Below are 14,813 nucleotides of genomic sequence, written 5' to 3'. Positions count from 1 at the left end.
AAATTTCGGTTTAGCAGACAAGAATTTGACGCTAGGTTGCGTTTAATTACCATGAATCTCAGATTATTGCAGATTTAAAATCCATGGTTTTCTAATCGGAACCCTCCACACTTTTTACATTAAAGTATGGATTTGAAATCCGCATTGTTGGGTGTAGAAGCAGAAATCCTGATAAACTGTGGATTTCAGCTATCACAGATTTGAAACTCCCTCCGATCTGAGATCCATGGAAATCAAACTCACCCCTAATGTCCAACGAAACCCCAATTTTTTTTGTCCCTTTTCGCCATTTTATTTTTTAAATGGAGTGGGTATTATATATATTCCAACTGTTTTCAGAAAACAAAACATGCAGCAGAACTAATTCGAAACAAGTGGAGACAGATTATGCTTCATGTTAACACCCTTGAAAATGCATAAAACCGGGATGATGCATTCAAGGTGAGAGAACGCGTCTCAAGACCTTTTTGGTGATTACCACAGGAGAATCAGGATCATACGTCTCAAACGCATATGTGCACGTTGTTACCCAAGCCAAACCAAAACATGCAGACTGAGGCAAAGCCACTCCCTCAGGTAAATCAAGGATACAAGCAAACCCATGAGGTGTAAAAAAGGGCACCGCCCATATAAATAACAATAACCTTTTTCCACAAATAAAGCAAGATTTTTTTAAGAAAAAAAAATAAAGGCAGCTCTTAAAATCTTGTACTCCAGATGCCAGCACAAACCAAAATGATAATCTGTTGCTCATCTCGCACTTGCTTCCATAAGTAATGAGTATAACACAGTAATTCACAACAGTACGTCATATTGTCCAACTCATGAGGCCCATCAAACGATGCTCCTTGTAAGAGACTTGAGAGAGGCAGCAAACCGCCCAAATCTAACATCCTGACATAAATTTAGCATACATGTAGCATCTAATTAGCAAAACTGTACAGTCAAAACAATCTGCAATATTATAGCAAACATAGTGCATATGCAAGAGAGCGAGAGACCTTATGCTCACTTTGTTAACCGAACAGGCCTGTGGGGCTTTGGAGCTGAAATACAAATGAATTTAGAGAACGGTCAAACACATGGATGGCATAAGTTTCTATTCATGTGGCAGAATGCAGATAATTTATTTTGAGTATTTTGTTGGTGTAGAATCAGAGATAGATTTAATCTATTAACCTACCATTCGGATTTCCCTGTTCATAAAAGCTTCGGAAAAGAGACACTGCATCTGTTGCCATAATTCCTCCAATGCATTTGAATCCCTTTCCCTTCACGGCCTTCTCACTGAACAGCAAGGTTATATAAGATCAAAGACAATCCAGAGTTATTAACTTATATACACATACCCACACCATTTTGCAAATATATTTTGTAGTTAGAACTAGAACATCACCCAGGTTCACCTCGGTGGGCCCTGTCAACATAATGATTACAATATACACATAGGTTTGCTTCAAAATGTCTACGGAATGTTGAAATCCAACTTCTCATGCATTGCACGTTAAGATGGGGACAAGAAAATTTGTTCAGATGATATATTCACTTAGGATAAGGGTTCCTAGTTTAGACAAACTAAAGTTTTCTTAGTGGGTCTGGCCCTAGCAATTTTGGTGTGTAACTGTGACAATGAAACATAATCCTGACTTATATTAAAAATATAACTGATGCCAATTTCAATCGAGTAGTGGAGGTTGTGTACACATGGTTTGCTACAGTAGCAAGTCATCACAATAATTAACATCCTTCGGAGAAATCTAACAATTTCTATGGGAGACATGATTTGATTGATATTGCATACCCCACGTATAGCCACAATGGCCGGACTCTAGTCCAGCTACTATTTTCCTTAATCTATGCACAAATACAACACTCAAGCTGGTACATGATTAGGTAATCACACAGATGGCAGGCACGTATTTAACTTATTTTCCCACTCACAGCTTCAAACACGTCCAAACATATACTTAACTGTGACTGGGTGGTGCACTTTCCATTACAAGGCCATTTGCACGCACGCACGCGCGCGCGCGCGTGCGTGTGTGTATATATATAATACAATTTACAGGTTTCTCTATTACATCCTTTGTCTCAAATATCATATTGCACCAAATATCCAAACATAGGTCATTGTAGACATGCAATCCAATAATATTCTAGGCAATCTCCTCCAACATGTTTCTAGATGGATTTGTGGACATTCCGGAACTTGGTTCTTTCTAGCCAGATTCTTTCTTTTCCTTCCAAATCCTGATACAGGTTATTGTCGTTAGTCAGATAATCAATCCCAGATCACACATAATCAAAGCACCACCATACATATTGATCCATGCCCTTATGATGACATCAACCACTACTCCACCTCATCTTGCTGACGTAAACCAAGGAATTGTTTAGATTCTAGAAATCTTAAAAAATAATAAAATTTTGCATCAAACAAACTCAAACATAAACTTGTAAAAGCAATCAAAAGCAATTCAAGAAATCATACCTTGATAGATGTTCAGAATCACTTAAATGTAGTGACAAAACTGATCCACAACCTCCAAATTTATCATTTGCGCATCCGTAGTACACGGCCCTTATGCCTACCAGATATGCAGGACAAGGTCAAAAAGGTCACCAACTTAACTAACTCACAACTGCACAAAGTGAACTACACAAACCAAGTACAGATAAAGCTGTTGCACACATTATACAGGGTTCACATGTAACATAGAGATCACATCTTGAAAATTTTTCTGCAACATCTGGTTGTGCAAGTCCAGACCTTTGCCATTGCTCCAATAACTTATCAATTGCTTCCATCTCAGCATGCCTTGTTGCCTGCAGTAATCACCAGAAAGATGATAAAAATCCTAGGTTGCTGCATGAAAAACACTTTGGAATTGATACTTGCTTGGACATGCATTTCACTCTTCATAGGCTAGCAAGCAAGCTTATTGAGAGCTTCATCAGAGCAACTCTCAACTTCACAACCAAAACTGTTCATGCCTATGAATGATTCCTAAATTCTGTATTTATTAACACCACATCCTTATTGCATTTACCTACACAAAAAGAATAAAAGCAATTCCAAATTATGTTGGTTTTCTGACAATTACCATATGTAACTACAATGGGTTTCTGATCATGAAACATGCATAATTCATGTGTCTGTGTGCAGGTGTATGCATCTAGGTTTAGGAAGTGCAAGCATCTAAAAAATGAAAATTTTTTGGAATATTAATATTGAAGACAAAAAGGAGTAACAAGACCTACATTTCTTGTCTCACTAGTGCGGTCAATTCCAAATTATGTTGGTTTTCTGACAATTACCATATGTACCTACAATGGGTTTCTGATCATGAATCATGCATAATCCATGTGTCTGTGTGCAGGTGTATGCATCTAGGTTCAGGAAGTGCAAGCATCTAAAAAATGAATTTTTTTTGGAATATTAATATTGAAGACAAAAAGGAGTAACAAGACCTACATTTCTTGTCTCACTAGTGCGGTTGCTCCCAGAAGCAATAATCTTCCCATCCTCAACGATCACACATCTGTTTGAAAATATCCAAGAAACAAAATAAAAATATGAATGGATAACAAAAGTGAAAAAAGTTGTCATAGTGTAGTTTCATTAGCATATCTGTATAGGTCAACCTCCTCAAAATAACAAAGTTTATTTGATAAAAAGAAAGATATTTTAACTGTGAAAGGATCAAGAAATGAGAAGGATAACCATACCCAACCGGTACTTCAAGGTTGTCCATTGCATACTTTGCCTGTGAAGGGTAACCCAAGCAGCAGTTACAACCACAATGGTCAAAGTCATCAACATACATTGCCTACACAGGCAAAAAAGACCAAGAGAGAACCAGGAAGCTCATAAAATACACATCAACATCTCCACGTGAACCCTGCCTATTGTGCTAGTTAGATGCAGATAATGAAGTCCAGTTGTTAATACATTGGACAAAGGAAGTGTCACTTATGACCACACATTTTCAGGGTAAGATTCATGAAGGCCACTAAGGGAAGAACACTAAATTTTCACAAAAATAAAAAGCAAACCAACAAATATTGCATGTGCAGACCTATCACATTGCAAAAAACTTAACTGATCATCTCCTATGGAAGTCTCATTTGCTCTATAACCACAACTAGTTTTTCTATGAATGTTAAAATAAGCAGAAAAGTTCTCAAAAGAGTTTTTTTCTCTTTCCTTTTTGCGAAAACCGAAAGGAAAAAGGAAAATCTAAAATACAAAGAAGACACGTGAATTCATCCACATTAAATGTGTGGATGTGCTCATCAACAGGCTTATTAATGGTTGTGATATTTGATATTTAAATCACAAGAATTTGATATTTAAATCACAAGAATACTTCCCAGTTCCCTCTAACCTATTCTCACCCTGGAAATGGTCTTAGATAAGATGGTGGCAATAACCTTGATAAATAATGATTGTGAAGTTCCAACCAGTTGACAAAGTTGGACCAACCTACTTATACAATCATCATTCATCGATTCCAACGATGTATCATGTATTACAAGCACAAGCTGATAAAATAACCAAACAATTGAAGCAATAAATCATCCTTCCTCAATGCCAACAACTAAATGCAAGAACCACAAACCACTAATGCTCTTGGCATTGTGTAAGCTAAGATTCAAGATGCAAAAAATAAGAGAGGACCATCTTCTCAATCATCACAATGGATTTCCCAGTTGCAAGTTCTCAAGGCAGCTACATGAAAAGCCAGGTGGCTCATGAATGAAAGAGTAGATGGGAGGTTACCTCTTCCAGGGCATGCTTCATAAACACAAGCTGAGTGTCAAAGAGCTCTCCAATTGAATCCATGTTTAATGGATGAAGACAATAACTGGCCAAAAAGGAAAAGTGGGATGTAGAAAATGAGATTCTCCGTCCTCGTGGTGCTACGGGTATTCTTTGGTCAAAAGTTATTCGTCCTGAAATTGCATCTTGTGTTTGTTGGCCTGGTACAGATATTCACACATCTTGATGGAGCAGGAAACAAGATCAGGAATCCCTAGAAAGTGAACATGCATATGCATACCTTTGTCTTGCCCTTGCCTATGGTTGTATCTTCCTACTGCCCCGTTCCTGTTGCACTATGAGGATCCATTTAGTTCACTACCTGAAATGTGCAGTATGTAGCTTAAAACCTTCACTCCTCAGCAATATCAACTTATGTGCCATTTCACAATCAAAAGGAGCATGCCCATCTGAGACCAAGGAAAAGAAGATGAGCAATCATTCCAAAAAATAAAATATCTTGCGTAAGTTCACTACTCCATATCTTTACAAAAAATTCAGGATTTTCCACAGCATTTGGAATTTTTAATACATCAAAGACAATGCAATCATAAAAAGTTGAGGATAGTTAACACATATGGATAGCTCAGATCTAGGTGTGAACCATAGAAGCAATGTATCATATAAATCTGATCTGTGATCGATATAGTCAAATGCACCACAGACATCATACACTTGACAATTGGCATTTGAAAACCTTCTCATGGTGCTACTTCACTGTTCGAGAAACAATATATATCCCCAAATAATGTTTCCTTAGCAGAACTGTGTACTGGATAGACAGTGACCGAGTTGTGAAACTGAGAAAGAAACAGAAAAAGGACGGGTGGAACTGAACAGACCATCTCAGGTTCATGATTCATTAGCAGTGAAATTTCCTTACTTAAGAAGGTTTTACTGTGTGCATATGACATGGTTTTGCTGCTTTAGAAATTCTCTCCATTATTTAACCACTTACTATAGCATCCTAATAATGATAAGATGATGACTGCTACCACAAAGCTAAAAAGCAGAAACACAGGTAAACCAGCACTTAGTGACAGAATGGATCACCACATGACATTCTAGTGGAGGACTCGAGCATTGGCGAGAATTGATACTGTGAACTGAGCATTCTATATTAAGTTGTTAACCATCTCCACTTGGTCTTCTTCCTTATAAAATGTCAATTGATGTCAACACGCTTAGCTCTCTCATTGCATAATACATGATTGCCGCACTGTTATCATACAAAAACATATATAACTGCTAGTAAGCTGTGGACATTAACCTACATTATTTACAAATCCATGGCTGTTGCCCACTTTCTGTTTAGCACTTCACCTAGATAGCACAGATTACTGCCTTGTTCTATGGTTATATATTGCACCAAGATTTAAGACTAACCAGAATACAGGGGAGCTATAGCTACAGTAGCCTTTAAATGGTTCATCATGATTATTTTATCTTTTAAACCCAATCACATAACTGTGCATAAGATTCCCTGTACCCCCTCATTTCATGCACAAGACGTGATCCTGAGCTATGTCACCAGGGTCCGCCGTTTTTGGCCCCGCACCCGCGTCGACCCGACGAGATGCGGGTGCGACTCAGATTCGCACCCAAACCGCACCATGTCAGGGAGGCAGGGAGAGAGAGAGAGTGCGGGAGAGTTGCGAACGAGGGAGACAGTGCAGGAGAGAGGGCGTGAGAGCTTGCGGGAGTGAAAGGGTGCAGACAGAGAGGGGAGACGGACAGAGAGCTCGGGACAGAGGGAGAGGGACGACACGAGACCTTGGACAGAGGGAGAGGGACGACACGAGACCTCGGACAGAGGGAGAGGGACGACACGATTTGGGGGAACAGGGAGAGCAAGGGTGAGGGAGACTGAAGGCGAGACGAAGAGAGGGCGAGTGAGGAGCGCGGGAGGAAGAGAGTGCAGACAGAGAGGGCTTGGGCGAGACAGGGTGAGAAGGAAAGGGGAAACAGATGGGAGATAGAAAAACCTAGTTACCCTAATTGCCGCCCACCGCCGCCGCTGCTCCTTCCTCCACCTTTTTCTTCTCTGCGTCGAATGAGAGGGCAACGAAGAGGGAGACAGAGAGGAAGACGAGGAAGGGGAACCGGCGTCGGGCTTCGAAGAGCGATGGAGTTCGGGTTCGGGTCCGAGTTTGTATAATGAACCCGACCCACAATCTGACCCCACTGTAGTTTTTAACCTCATATCCTTGTTTATCTCTTTCATGTAACGAGTTCCTTTTCCTTGTTGCAAAGGGTTACCAAAAATTCCAAATCACCCAGAATGGGAAGGGTGATGGGAATCTTGACATTCTTTTTTTTTCTCTCTCAAAATATTTTTTTCTAGGGATCTAGTGGAAAGGAAGAAGTTAATAAAACGTAGTTGTGGATCATCTCAAAACCAGTATGACTGTATAAACTTATTAAATTGTAATTTTGATTTTGTTATTTAATAATTTTGTGATTTATAGACAATTTTTTGTCATATATATATATATATATATATTACACTTAATTTTTTTGAAATGTACTGCACTGATATCGGCACAGCATCCGCACCCTTGGTGATATAGATCAAATAGTTCTTAAGCCAGAAATCAGAAAAATGGTACCGGCACCAGCATCCACACCCTTTGGTGATATAGATCAAATAATTCTTAAGCCAGAAATCAGATAAATGGCAGGAATGAGGAAACAGTAAAACAGTAGGAGATTAAAAGAACATAAATGCACACAATATTCTTATTAGCTGCCCAAGTTTCAGGTGTGGTGTGAGGAATGATATAACTCTTTTTACTCCATTCCCTCTGAAAGATTAGAAAATGAAGGACATGATGCGAAGGACCTATTTGGTTATCATCCGACCTTTCCCATCTTAAAAAAAAGGAGTCGGCAGGTTTTAAATAGTCTTTTCTGACAGACACAATCGAAGAACGAAGCAGGTACCAGGTGGAAGGCGGCCACAAAGTTAATAATCCTGACAAGACGAAAAAAATAAAAGATCATCTGAGGTACGGATACCTTTATTAAATATGAAGGATTGGATCAAGGACAAAGAATGTTGAAAAACTTAACTCCAAATGTCAACAAAACGTCATGAATATTTTTCTTGAAGTACATGGTTGTCATCATCCTTTCGGCTGTAACTTCCTTTCTCTCAGCCATTCTGGTTCTCTTTCTGTACCAGTTGCAACAAAGAGCATGAGGACAATGGGGGACAATACTTGCACCAAAAGTCTCGCTCTTAACTTGGGAGAATTTGTATCACCAGGTATAAAGGAGTTATTCTTCATTTAAATTGAACCTACTTATATTTTGGATGAGCAAAAGATTTTCAGCCAGACTTTGTTTCAGCCAGGGCAGTACATACTAATGCGATCAAACATAACTTCATAAGTAGATGAGACTTTATCATGACCAACCTTGGCTGAATATAAAACGAAACATACATCTAGATCTGCTGCAGCATGTGAATTGTGAACTAGATATTCATATTGATAATCCTTGATGATGATTAGCCCATACATGCAGTCAATCTCCATATGGCTGACCTTCCAAAACATATCACATGGTGTTCACAAGCAACCCTGTAGTTATTATGTCTTTAAGCATTGAAAGAAGAAAGGAAAAGGGAGATAAAAACTTCCAACCACCACTGAGGACCACACACACCAGTTAAAACGAGAAAGTCGACCTACGATCTGTTCCATGGCTTCAGTTATGGAATCTAAAGGATAAATGGTAGATCTCCAAACTGTCAACGCCCATAGACTAATGACCTTGTTGTTCCCCTCCGGCTTTGATTTATGGAACTAAGGAGTATGAAGAGCCCCAGCCCAATCATCCTAACAATCAAAGTACTGTAACCAATCGAGCAACTATCACATTAGCTATCTTCGTCTTCATTATGTGGCAATGAGGAAATAAGAAAAATACGCTGCCAATCATCACTAAACACCAGTTTATGAGAACACTCAAAGAACCGTCACAAAAGGAATCAAAGAAGCTCATGGTAATAACCCGTAAGGATGAGAACTACTAAAACGAATCGACCAACTACCATGTTGGTCATCTGGATTTCATTATATAGACCTTCTAAGATATTGGAACATCCATTTGGAAGAGACGATGGGTGGTAAATCCACGACATTACATCCAATCTTCTGAATTTGGTCTATGAACTCTAGCTAGTAAAATCCCAAAACTAGTTCCGTCACGCCATTTTAAACTCCCAATTTTTAAGTAATATGAAAGATGCAGCAAATAAGACAAAGAATCATTTTCTACCTTGCTTCTCTCCAATGGAAAGGAGTTGCATTCTTCCAGAGAGAGAGAGAGGCTACCCAAAAGCAGCCGCCTTCTTCTCTTACTGCTTCACAGTCGATGCTTCGCAATAGACTTTGCTTTTGCAGCCGGCCATCGCCCAGAAAAAGATGAGAGTAGTGTGCGGTCCGGCGACGAGGATGTCCCCCAATATTCGATGGACGGTGCTAACGTCGGAACAGTTCTCACTGCGAGAGAACAAGTCTCCCGACTGGTTTCATTCCCCTCCGAGTCGGGAACTAATTAATCTGGAGTCTCGATCCAAATATACCCGATAAAAGTAATACGAGAAACATCGGGTAGGGTTTAAACAAAAATTTGAGGCTGAAGTCTGGGTCTGATTAGAAAACCCATTAACTTGAATAATGTAAATGGTGGATCCAAACGGTTTAGGCAAGATTACATAACCATTTCTCTTTCCTTGGACTGGAACTAAGTGTGGATCAAGGCAAAATTACAAATAACATTTAAAAAACACTGATTTTGGACTTATTAAATCCACACTTAAATGGGCCGCATCCTGGCGAGGGTTGTGTAGTTGAGTTACTTTTCTAAAGCAACTGAAATACATGCATTTTTCTATTCACCGACATTAGGGAAAGAAAAAGAGAGAACGGCTTGTCTGTAACTTCATATCGCCACGGCAATGGGGCACATGAATGTTCAAACATGAATATCAATCGGACGCCACGGATCCACTTTCCATTACCAAAATCTTCAAACGCAAAACCAACTAGCATTACTTATAACTCCAGATCAAAAGCCTGCGGGGTAAATTTGCAATATGGGAGCGGTAAATCTAATCCCCCGACTATAATAATAACAATAATAATAATAAAGAGACGGTCTACAAAATAAATTACAATGGCAGCGTCTCCTGGTTTGTGTTCAACAATGTAAAAAAGCATAAATTTTACACTTGTTAGCATTATGCCATATTAATTTAATTAGATTGTTTTTTCTTTATAATTGGCAGTTAACAGTGAGCGAACACAAAATCCATATGAAAGAAAATAATGAGAAATATGAGGCCGTTATTTATAAGGTGATAACCCGCTATGCATAAATCTTGAAGGGGAAGAAATTAATACCTCTTCTTCTTCTTCTTCTTCTTTTTGTTTGTGATGTTTGGGATCTGTTAAGGACTTAACGGGAGGCCAGACTCTAAATAAGGACCATTTATGATATGAGCACCATCAGTGTACAATCTTTGGTCCTTCACTCCCTTTAGCAATGTTGTCTTCCTTAGCACGGACTCACAAGAAAAGACTTACGTTCATGAAAATGGTACATCCAAGCATGCGAAATCGATGCATTTAGATTGCTATACAACTCCCAAACAGCAGATGGAGCACACAGCTGGTTCACAAAGACAAGCCTAGTTTTTAACCTTGGACATCTTAACGAACATCAAAGTGCAGTGGGCACCGCAACATAGCCCTGTATCAAAATTCATCAATATGCATTCCCGATCAGATCGCATAACTCTTAGAAAACTGAAATTTTAAGTAAAACAAAACAGAAGAACGTAAGAAGGAGAGAGAAAAATATGCAACGTTTCAGAGGAGGTAGAAAGTTTATTAGTGACATATCGCTCCCTTTTTTATTAGCCTTGCCGTCTGAAACATCCGTTTACACTCCTTTTTTTCCTTTTCTGTTTTCAATAAATTTTCTGATATGGACCTGGCATTTGTTGTAAGGGTAAAGTTTATTATTTTGAAACTTGTGAAAACTTGTTTTTTTTCTGTATTGTTTTCTTAACTTGAAAACCCTTTTGTTTACTCTTCGTAAAGATAACGAAGCAGCTGCTGTACCCTCAGCCAGCGACGGTGGCTTTTAGAACTGACGAGAACAGTAAATGAACAGTAGGTTTCTGGCAAAAGTCCAGCCAGTTTCCTGTGTGATTCCTAGCTAAAAGATTTAATTGAATCTTGGATTCATTACATGTTTTTATAACTAAAAATTTATCAGACTAAAATGTTGTAAATCTTTAGCCTTAAAAATCGATTTTCTGTTACAACCTAATCGCTAGTGAACCTAGTCGGTGTCTATGGGAATAGTTTTGCAAAAAGACATAAAATAAAATTATTGTATACATCTGTGTGTGTGTGTATATATATATGTCAAGATCCTTGTCAGAAATTCACATAATCAGAGTGTGTCATTTCTCAATCTGCTTCTCTCATCCCTCTCTCGGCAACAATCCTAACAACGGTATCTCTCCTTTCATTGATTTCACTGTCGACCAAGGAATCCTAAAACTCCAGCCTTCTTTCCCTTAAACAAAACGTTAGATGCTGCAATATACAAAGTGGAAGATAATTCACTTTAACAAACCAAGACTCTGCCAAACTGCTAGACTCACTATTTACCGTCAAGGCATCAATACAAATGGTGTCCCTTATATGTTTTAAAGATTGAATAGAATACAATGAGCTCTTAGTTAGCATTCACCAGTAGCCTCTACATGAACAAGAGCCCTCTTTGAAGTGGTGGAATCGGTTCCTGTCCCGAAGGATTATTTCACGATTGAAGCCCAAAGAAATGAGCTTCATGAAAGAGTGACAGTCATCACAAATTCTCAAGTTCTTTGCTATACGAATACATGATCCAGCGCCGACATTAATGAGCCCAAAGGACACTGCAAGCTTCTCACTGTGCAGGAGAAGCATGTCATCTTTCTCCTCCTCCTCCACATTTAACAGCACATTAGATGTATTTGGTGCATAACCAATCAGCTTCACTTTACTAACTACTTGATGAAGCTTTTGATAAATTTCATCTGTTTGCGGATGTGACCTGTCTCCCATAACAAACTCGTGTGTGATGTTATTCAATTCAATCCAACTACAGCCAGTTTCTTTCGTAACTCCCCTATCTTTCATCAATTTTCTCATCTCTGCAACATCATCCCATCTACTAGAAGAAGCATAGATGTTTGATAGCATCACATATGCACCATCATGTTCAGGATCAAGCTGTAGAAGTTGTTTTGCAGCATATTCACCTATTACAGCGTTCTTATGGATCTTACAAGCTGCTGCAAGAGCTCCCCAGATGACAACGTTTGGCCTCATTGGCATAGATTTGACGAGCTCACATGCATCATCAAGAAGATTAGCACGGCCCAAAAGATCAATCATGCAGCCGTAGTGTTCTTGCCTAGGCATGATCCCGTATTCTTTGGTCATCTCAACAAAAAGTTGGCGACCTTCATCCACCAAACCGGCATGGCTGCACGCATATAGCATGCCGATGAACGTAACGTCATTCGGTTTGGTATTGGATTTCTTCATTTCGTAGAACAGCTCCAAAGCAGCCTTACCATCCCCGTGCATGGCTAAACCTGTTAACATTGCAGTCCAAGAGATCACATTCCTCATAGGCATGGCATTAAAGACCTTGCGTGAGTCCTCCAAGCTCCCGCACTTGGCGTACATGTCAATAAGTGCATTATTCACAGATAATGTCTGGTTGAAGCCATTCTGCTGAATGAAAAAGTGAATCCATCTTCCCTGATCTAGTGCCCCAAGGTCAGCACATGCAGAGAGGACACTCAACAGCGTGATATGATCCAATTTTGCACCTGAAAGCTGCATCTCATGGAACAGCTTCAAGGCATCATTAGGCTGACCATTCTCGACATAACCAGCAATCATAGCGCTCCAAGATACCGTATCTTTCTCTGGCATTTGATTGAAAAGCGAGCGCGCAGTCTCAACTTCTCCAGTCTTACAGTACCCACAAACCAAAGCAGTCCAAGCTGCTAAGCTCTTCACCTCCATCCCATCAAACAACTTATGCGCTTGCGCCAGGCTCCCACAATTTGCATACATGTGCACCAATGAAGATTCCAAATAGCTATCAATTTTCAATTTCCTTTTATCTATATAGGAATGGACCGCCTCCCCCATTCTAAGATCCTTAGCATGCCCACACGCTGAAATGACTGTACCCAGAATGAGCTCATCCGGTTCGATCCCCATCTTCAACATCTCATCAAATCGCGACACAACCTCCTGAAACAAACCCCTTCGAAAAAGCCCACCAAGGAAAAAATCCCAAGTCACCATATTCCTTCGAGGCGTTTTCTCGAACACTTGTCTGACGTCCAGAACGCTGCCGCATTCAGCATAAAATTGCAACAATTCGTTATGTATAAACACGTCCGAGTCAAATCCCATCTTCATCACGTACCCATGAACCTCTCTACCTTCACCAAGCGCCAAAGCTTGCGTCATTGCTTTCAGAAGCGGCGGAAAGCTGTACCGATCCAGAGAAACGCCTGTGGTCCGCATCTGCTCGTAGAGAAGAATCGCGTTTTCTGGCGAATTGCTGCGTGAGAAGCCTCTCAGCATGATGTTGCAGAGATGGGTAGTTGGGGACTCGATGCCGGCAAAGATGAGACGGGCGTAGTCCAGGCTGCCGGCGGGGGAGAGGGCGCAGAAAGAGATGAGTTTCGCGACGAGGGGCTCTAGCCGGTCGAGGCCGGTGCGAATCAGCAGGGAATGAGTCTGCTTGAGGCATCTCATGGACGTGCACGATTGCAGGAGATGGGAGCATCGACGGTGGAGATGCGGCCCGAGGGCCTCCAGGGGAGGAGAAGGCGGGGGCGGGAGGCAGAGGGTGCCCATTCGCTAAGAACAATGTCCAATTCAAAATTCTACGGCTACCTATAAAGTATAGACTATTCGTGGATCGGCCGACGCAGACGGCACATTGTACGAGTTGTGGCCCTTCTGGGTAAGGCCGTGCCTTGCCCGACTGAGCTTGGCTTCCGGTCCAAACCCCGTGCCTTGCTCAGTTCAGTATATAAAATGGCCACAACCCACCACTCTGTTCGTGAATTTCAACCCTAGACCAATTAAGATTACTTAGTTGTTTTTTCAAAAAACATATAATGAAAATAATGTATTAATTTTACATGCTTAATTTTACAGTAGTAAAGGCATCACATAGTTATGATAAAGGCTGAATGGATGCATGCTCAAAACAGTGTTTTGGAGGCAAAACGCCATTTTGCCTCCAAAACCTTGTTTTCAGCATGCTTGGAGGAACTCAAAACCATGTTTCACTAAAAACAGCGTTTTCTCAAAAAAGTCATTTTGCCTTGTGAATGGAAAACCTGCATCCCCCAGGTTTTTCACTAAAAAATGACGTTTTGTTGATTTTGGTTTTTCTTTATTTGTTGGATAGCAATCAAATTCCCCATTCCCGTACATGTACTTCACAAAATAAAAATGAGTTGTGCAGAAACTCTAGGGTGTCGGTATTTGTGTTCTCTTTGATTTGCATTAATGCATGAAAATTTTACCTTCGCCTATTTTTGCTACTTAGCTGTCTATTTTCTGTCTTGAGGAACCTTTCCTTATTGACAAGTTAATTAATACTTCAGTCATAAACATATAAACACGAGCACACGGTTGCTTTTATGGATTAATGATGCAAAACTTAGCTGCCGATTCATCGGGCGTGTTACTAAAAGTTCCCACATACAAAATCTAACCACGACAGACTGGATTCGTTAGCAGACCTAACTTTCTTCAAGAAATCTTTATAGAACTCTCGCATGCTTCAAAAGACTAATCCAATTCCACATCACGAGATTGGCAGAGAACAAACTCACGTAGGGAGGTCACAGAATCAATACCAAGAAGCAGGCCTTCACACT

The 14,813-nt window shown here is 40.1% G+C and overlaps 2 protein-coding genes across 7 annotated transcripts; both read right to left on the bottom strand.

Annotated features, from left to right (window-relative positions):
• Window positions 1-628: 628 nt before the first annotated feature.
• On the bottom strand, window positions 629-9,349 carry LOC116246954 (tRNA-specific adenosine deaminase TAD2). 6 transcript variants are annotated; one of them, XM_031618876.2, is made up of 10 exons: window positions 9,107-9,349; window positions 5,064-5,232; window positions 4,784-4,983; window positions 3,730-3,767; window positions 3,476-3,542; window positions 2,667-2,826; window positions 2,492-2,588; window positions 1,184-1,287; window positions 1,002-1,046; window positions 629-894 (listed from the first exon to the last, which is right to left on the bottom strand). In XM_031618876.2, the coding sequence occupies exons 3-9, from the start codon at window positions 4,844-4,846 to the stop codon at window positions 1,009-1,011; spliced, it is 567 nt and encodes a 188-aa protein (XP_031474736.1). In that variant the 5' UTR covers window positions 4,847-4,983; window positions 5,064-5,232; window positions 9,107-9,349; the 3' UTR covers window positions 629-894; window positions 1,002-1,008. The 6 variants fall into 6 exon arrangements, with proteins under 6 accessions (XP_031474736.1, XP_049931705.1, XP_049931704.1 ...); XM_050075748.1 differs by having other exon boundaries at window positions 2,700-2,826; XM_050075747.1 differs by having other exon boundaries at window positions 4,784-4,956.
• A 2,105-nt stretch (window positions 9,350-11,454) lies between these two features.
• On the bottom strand, window positions 11,455-13,893 carry LOC116246941 (pentatricopeptide repeat-containing protein At4g14820). Its single transcript, XM_031618862.2, has one exon. It carries the CDS (start codon window positions 13,774-13,776, stop codon window positions 11,593-11,595), a length of 2,184 nt encoding a protein of 727 aa, XP_031474722.1. The 5' UTR covers window positions 13,777-13,893; the 3' UTR covers window positions 11,455-11,592.
• Between the last annotated feature and the right edge of the window lie 920 nt (window positions 13,894-14,813).

Source organism: Nymphaea colorata, chromosome 2 (genome assembly GCF_008831285.2).
Source record: "Nymphaea colorata isolate Beijing-Zhang1983 chromosome 2, ASM883128v2, whole genome shotgun sequence".
Taxonomy (NCBI): domain Eukaryota; kingdom Viridiplantae; phylum Streptophyta; class Magnoliopsida; order Nymphaeales; family Nymphaeaceae; genus Nymphaea; species Nymphaea colorata.
Note: the sequence above shows the minus strand (reverse complement) of the source record. Positions and strands in the feature narration are given on the sequence as shown.

Coding starts and splice junctions, on each gene's coding strand:
- LOC116246954 (XM_031618876.2), bottom strand. CDS start 4,846: ATGGATTCAATTGGAGAGCTCTTTGACACTCAGCTTGTGTTTATGAAG. Junction 2,589..2,666: donor AACAGCTTTATCTGTACTTG/GTTTGTGTAGTT, acceptor CATATCTGGTAG/GCATAAGGGCCGTGTACTAC. Junction 1,288..2,491: donor GATTCTGAACATCTATCAAG/GTATGATTTCTT, acceptor CTTGCTGTTCAG/TGAGAAGGCCGTGAAGGGAA.
- LOC116246941 (XM_031618862.2), bottom strand. CDS start 13,776: ATGGGCACCCTCTGCCTCCCGCCCCCGCCTTCTCCTCCCCTGGAGGCC.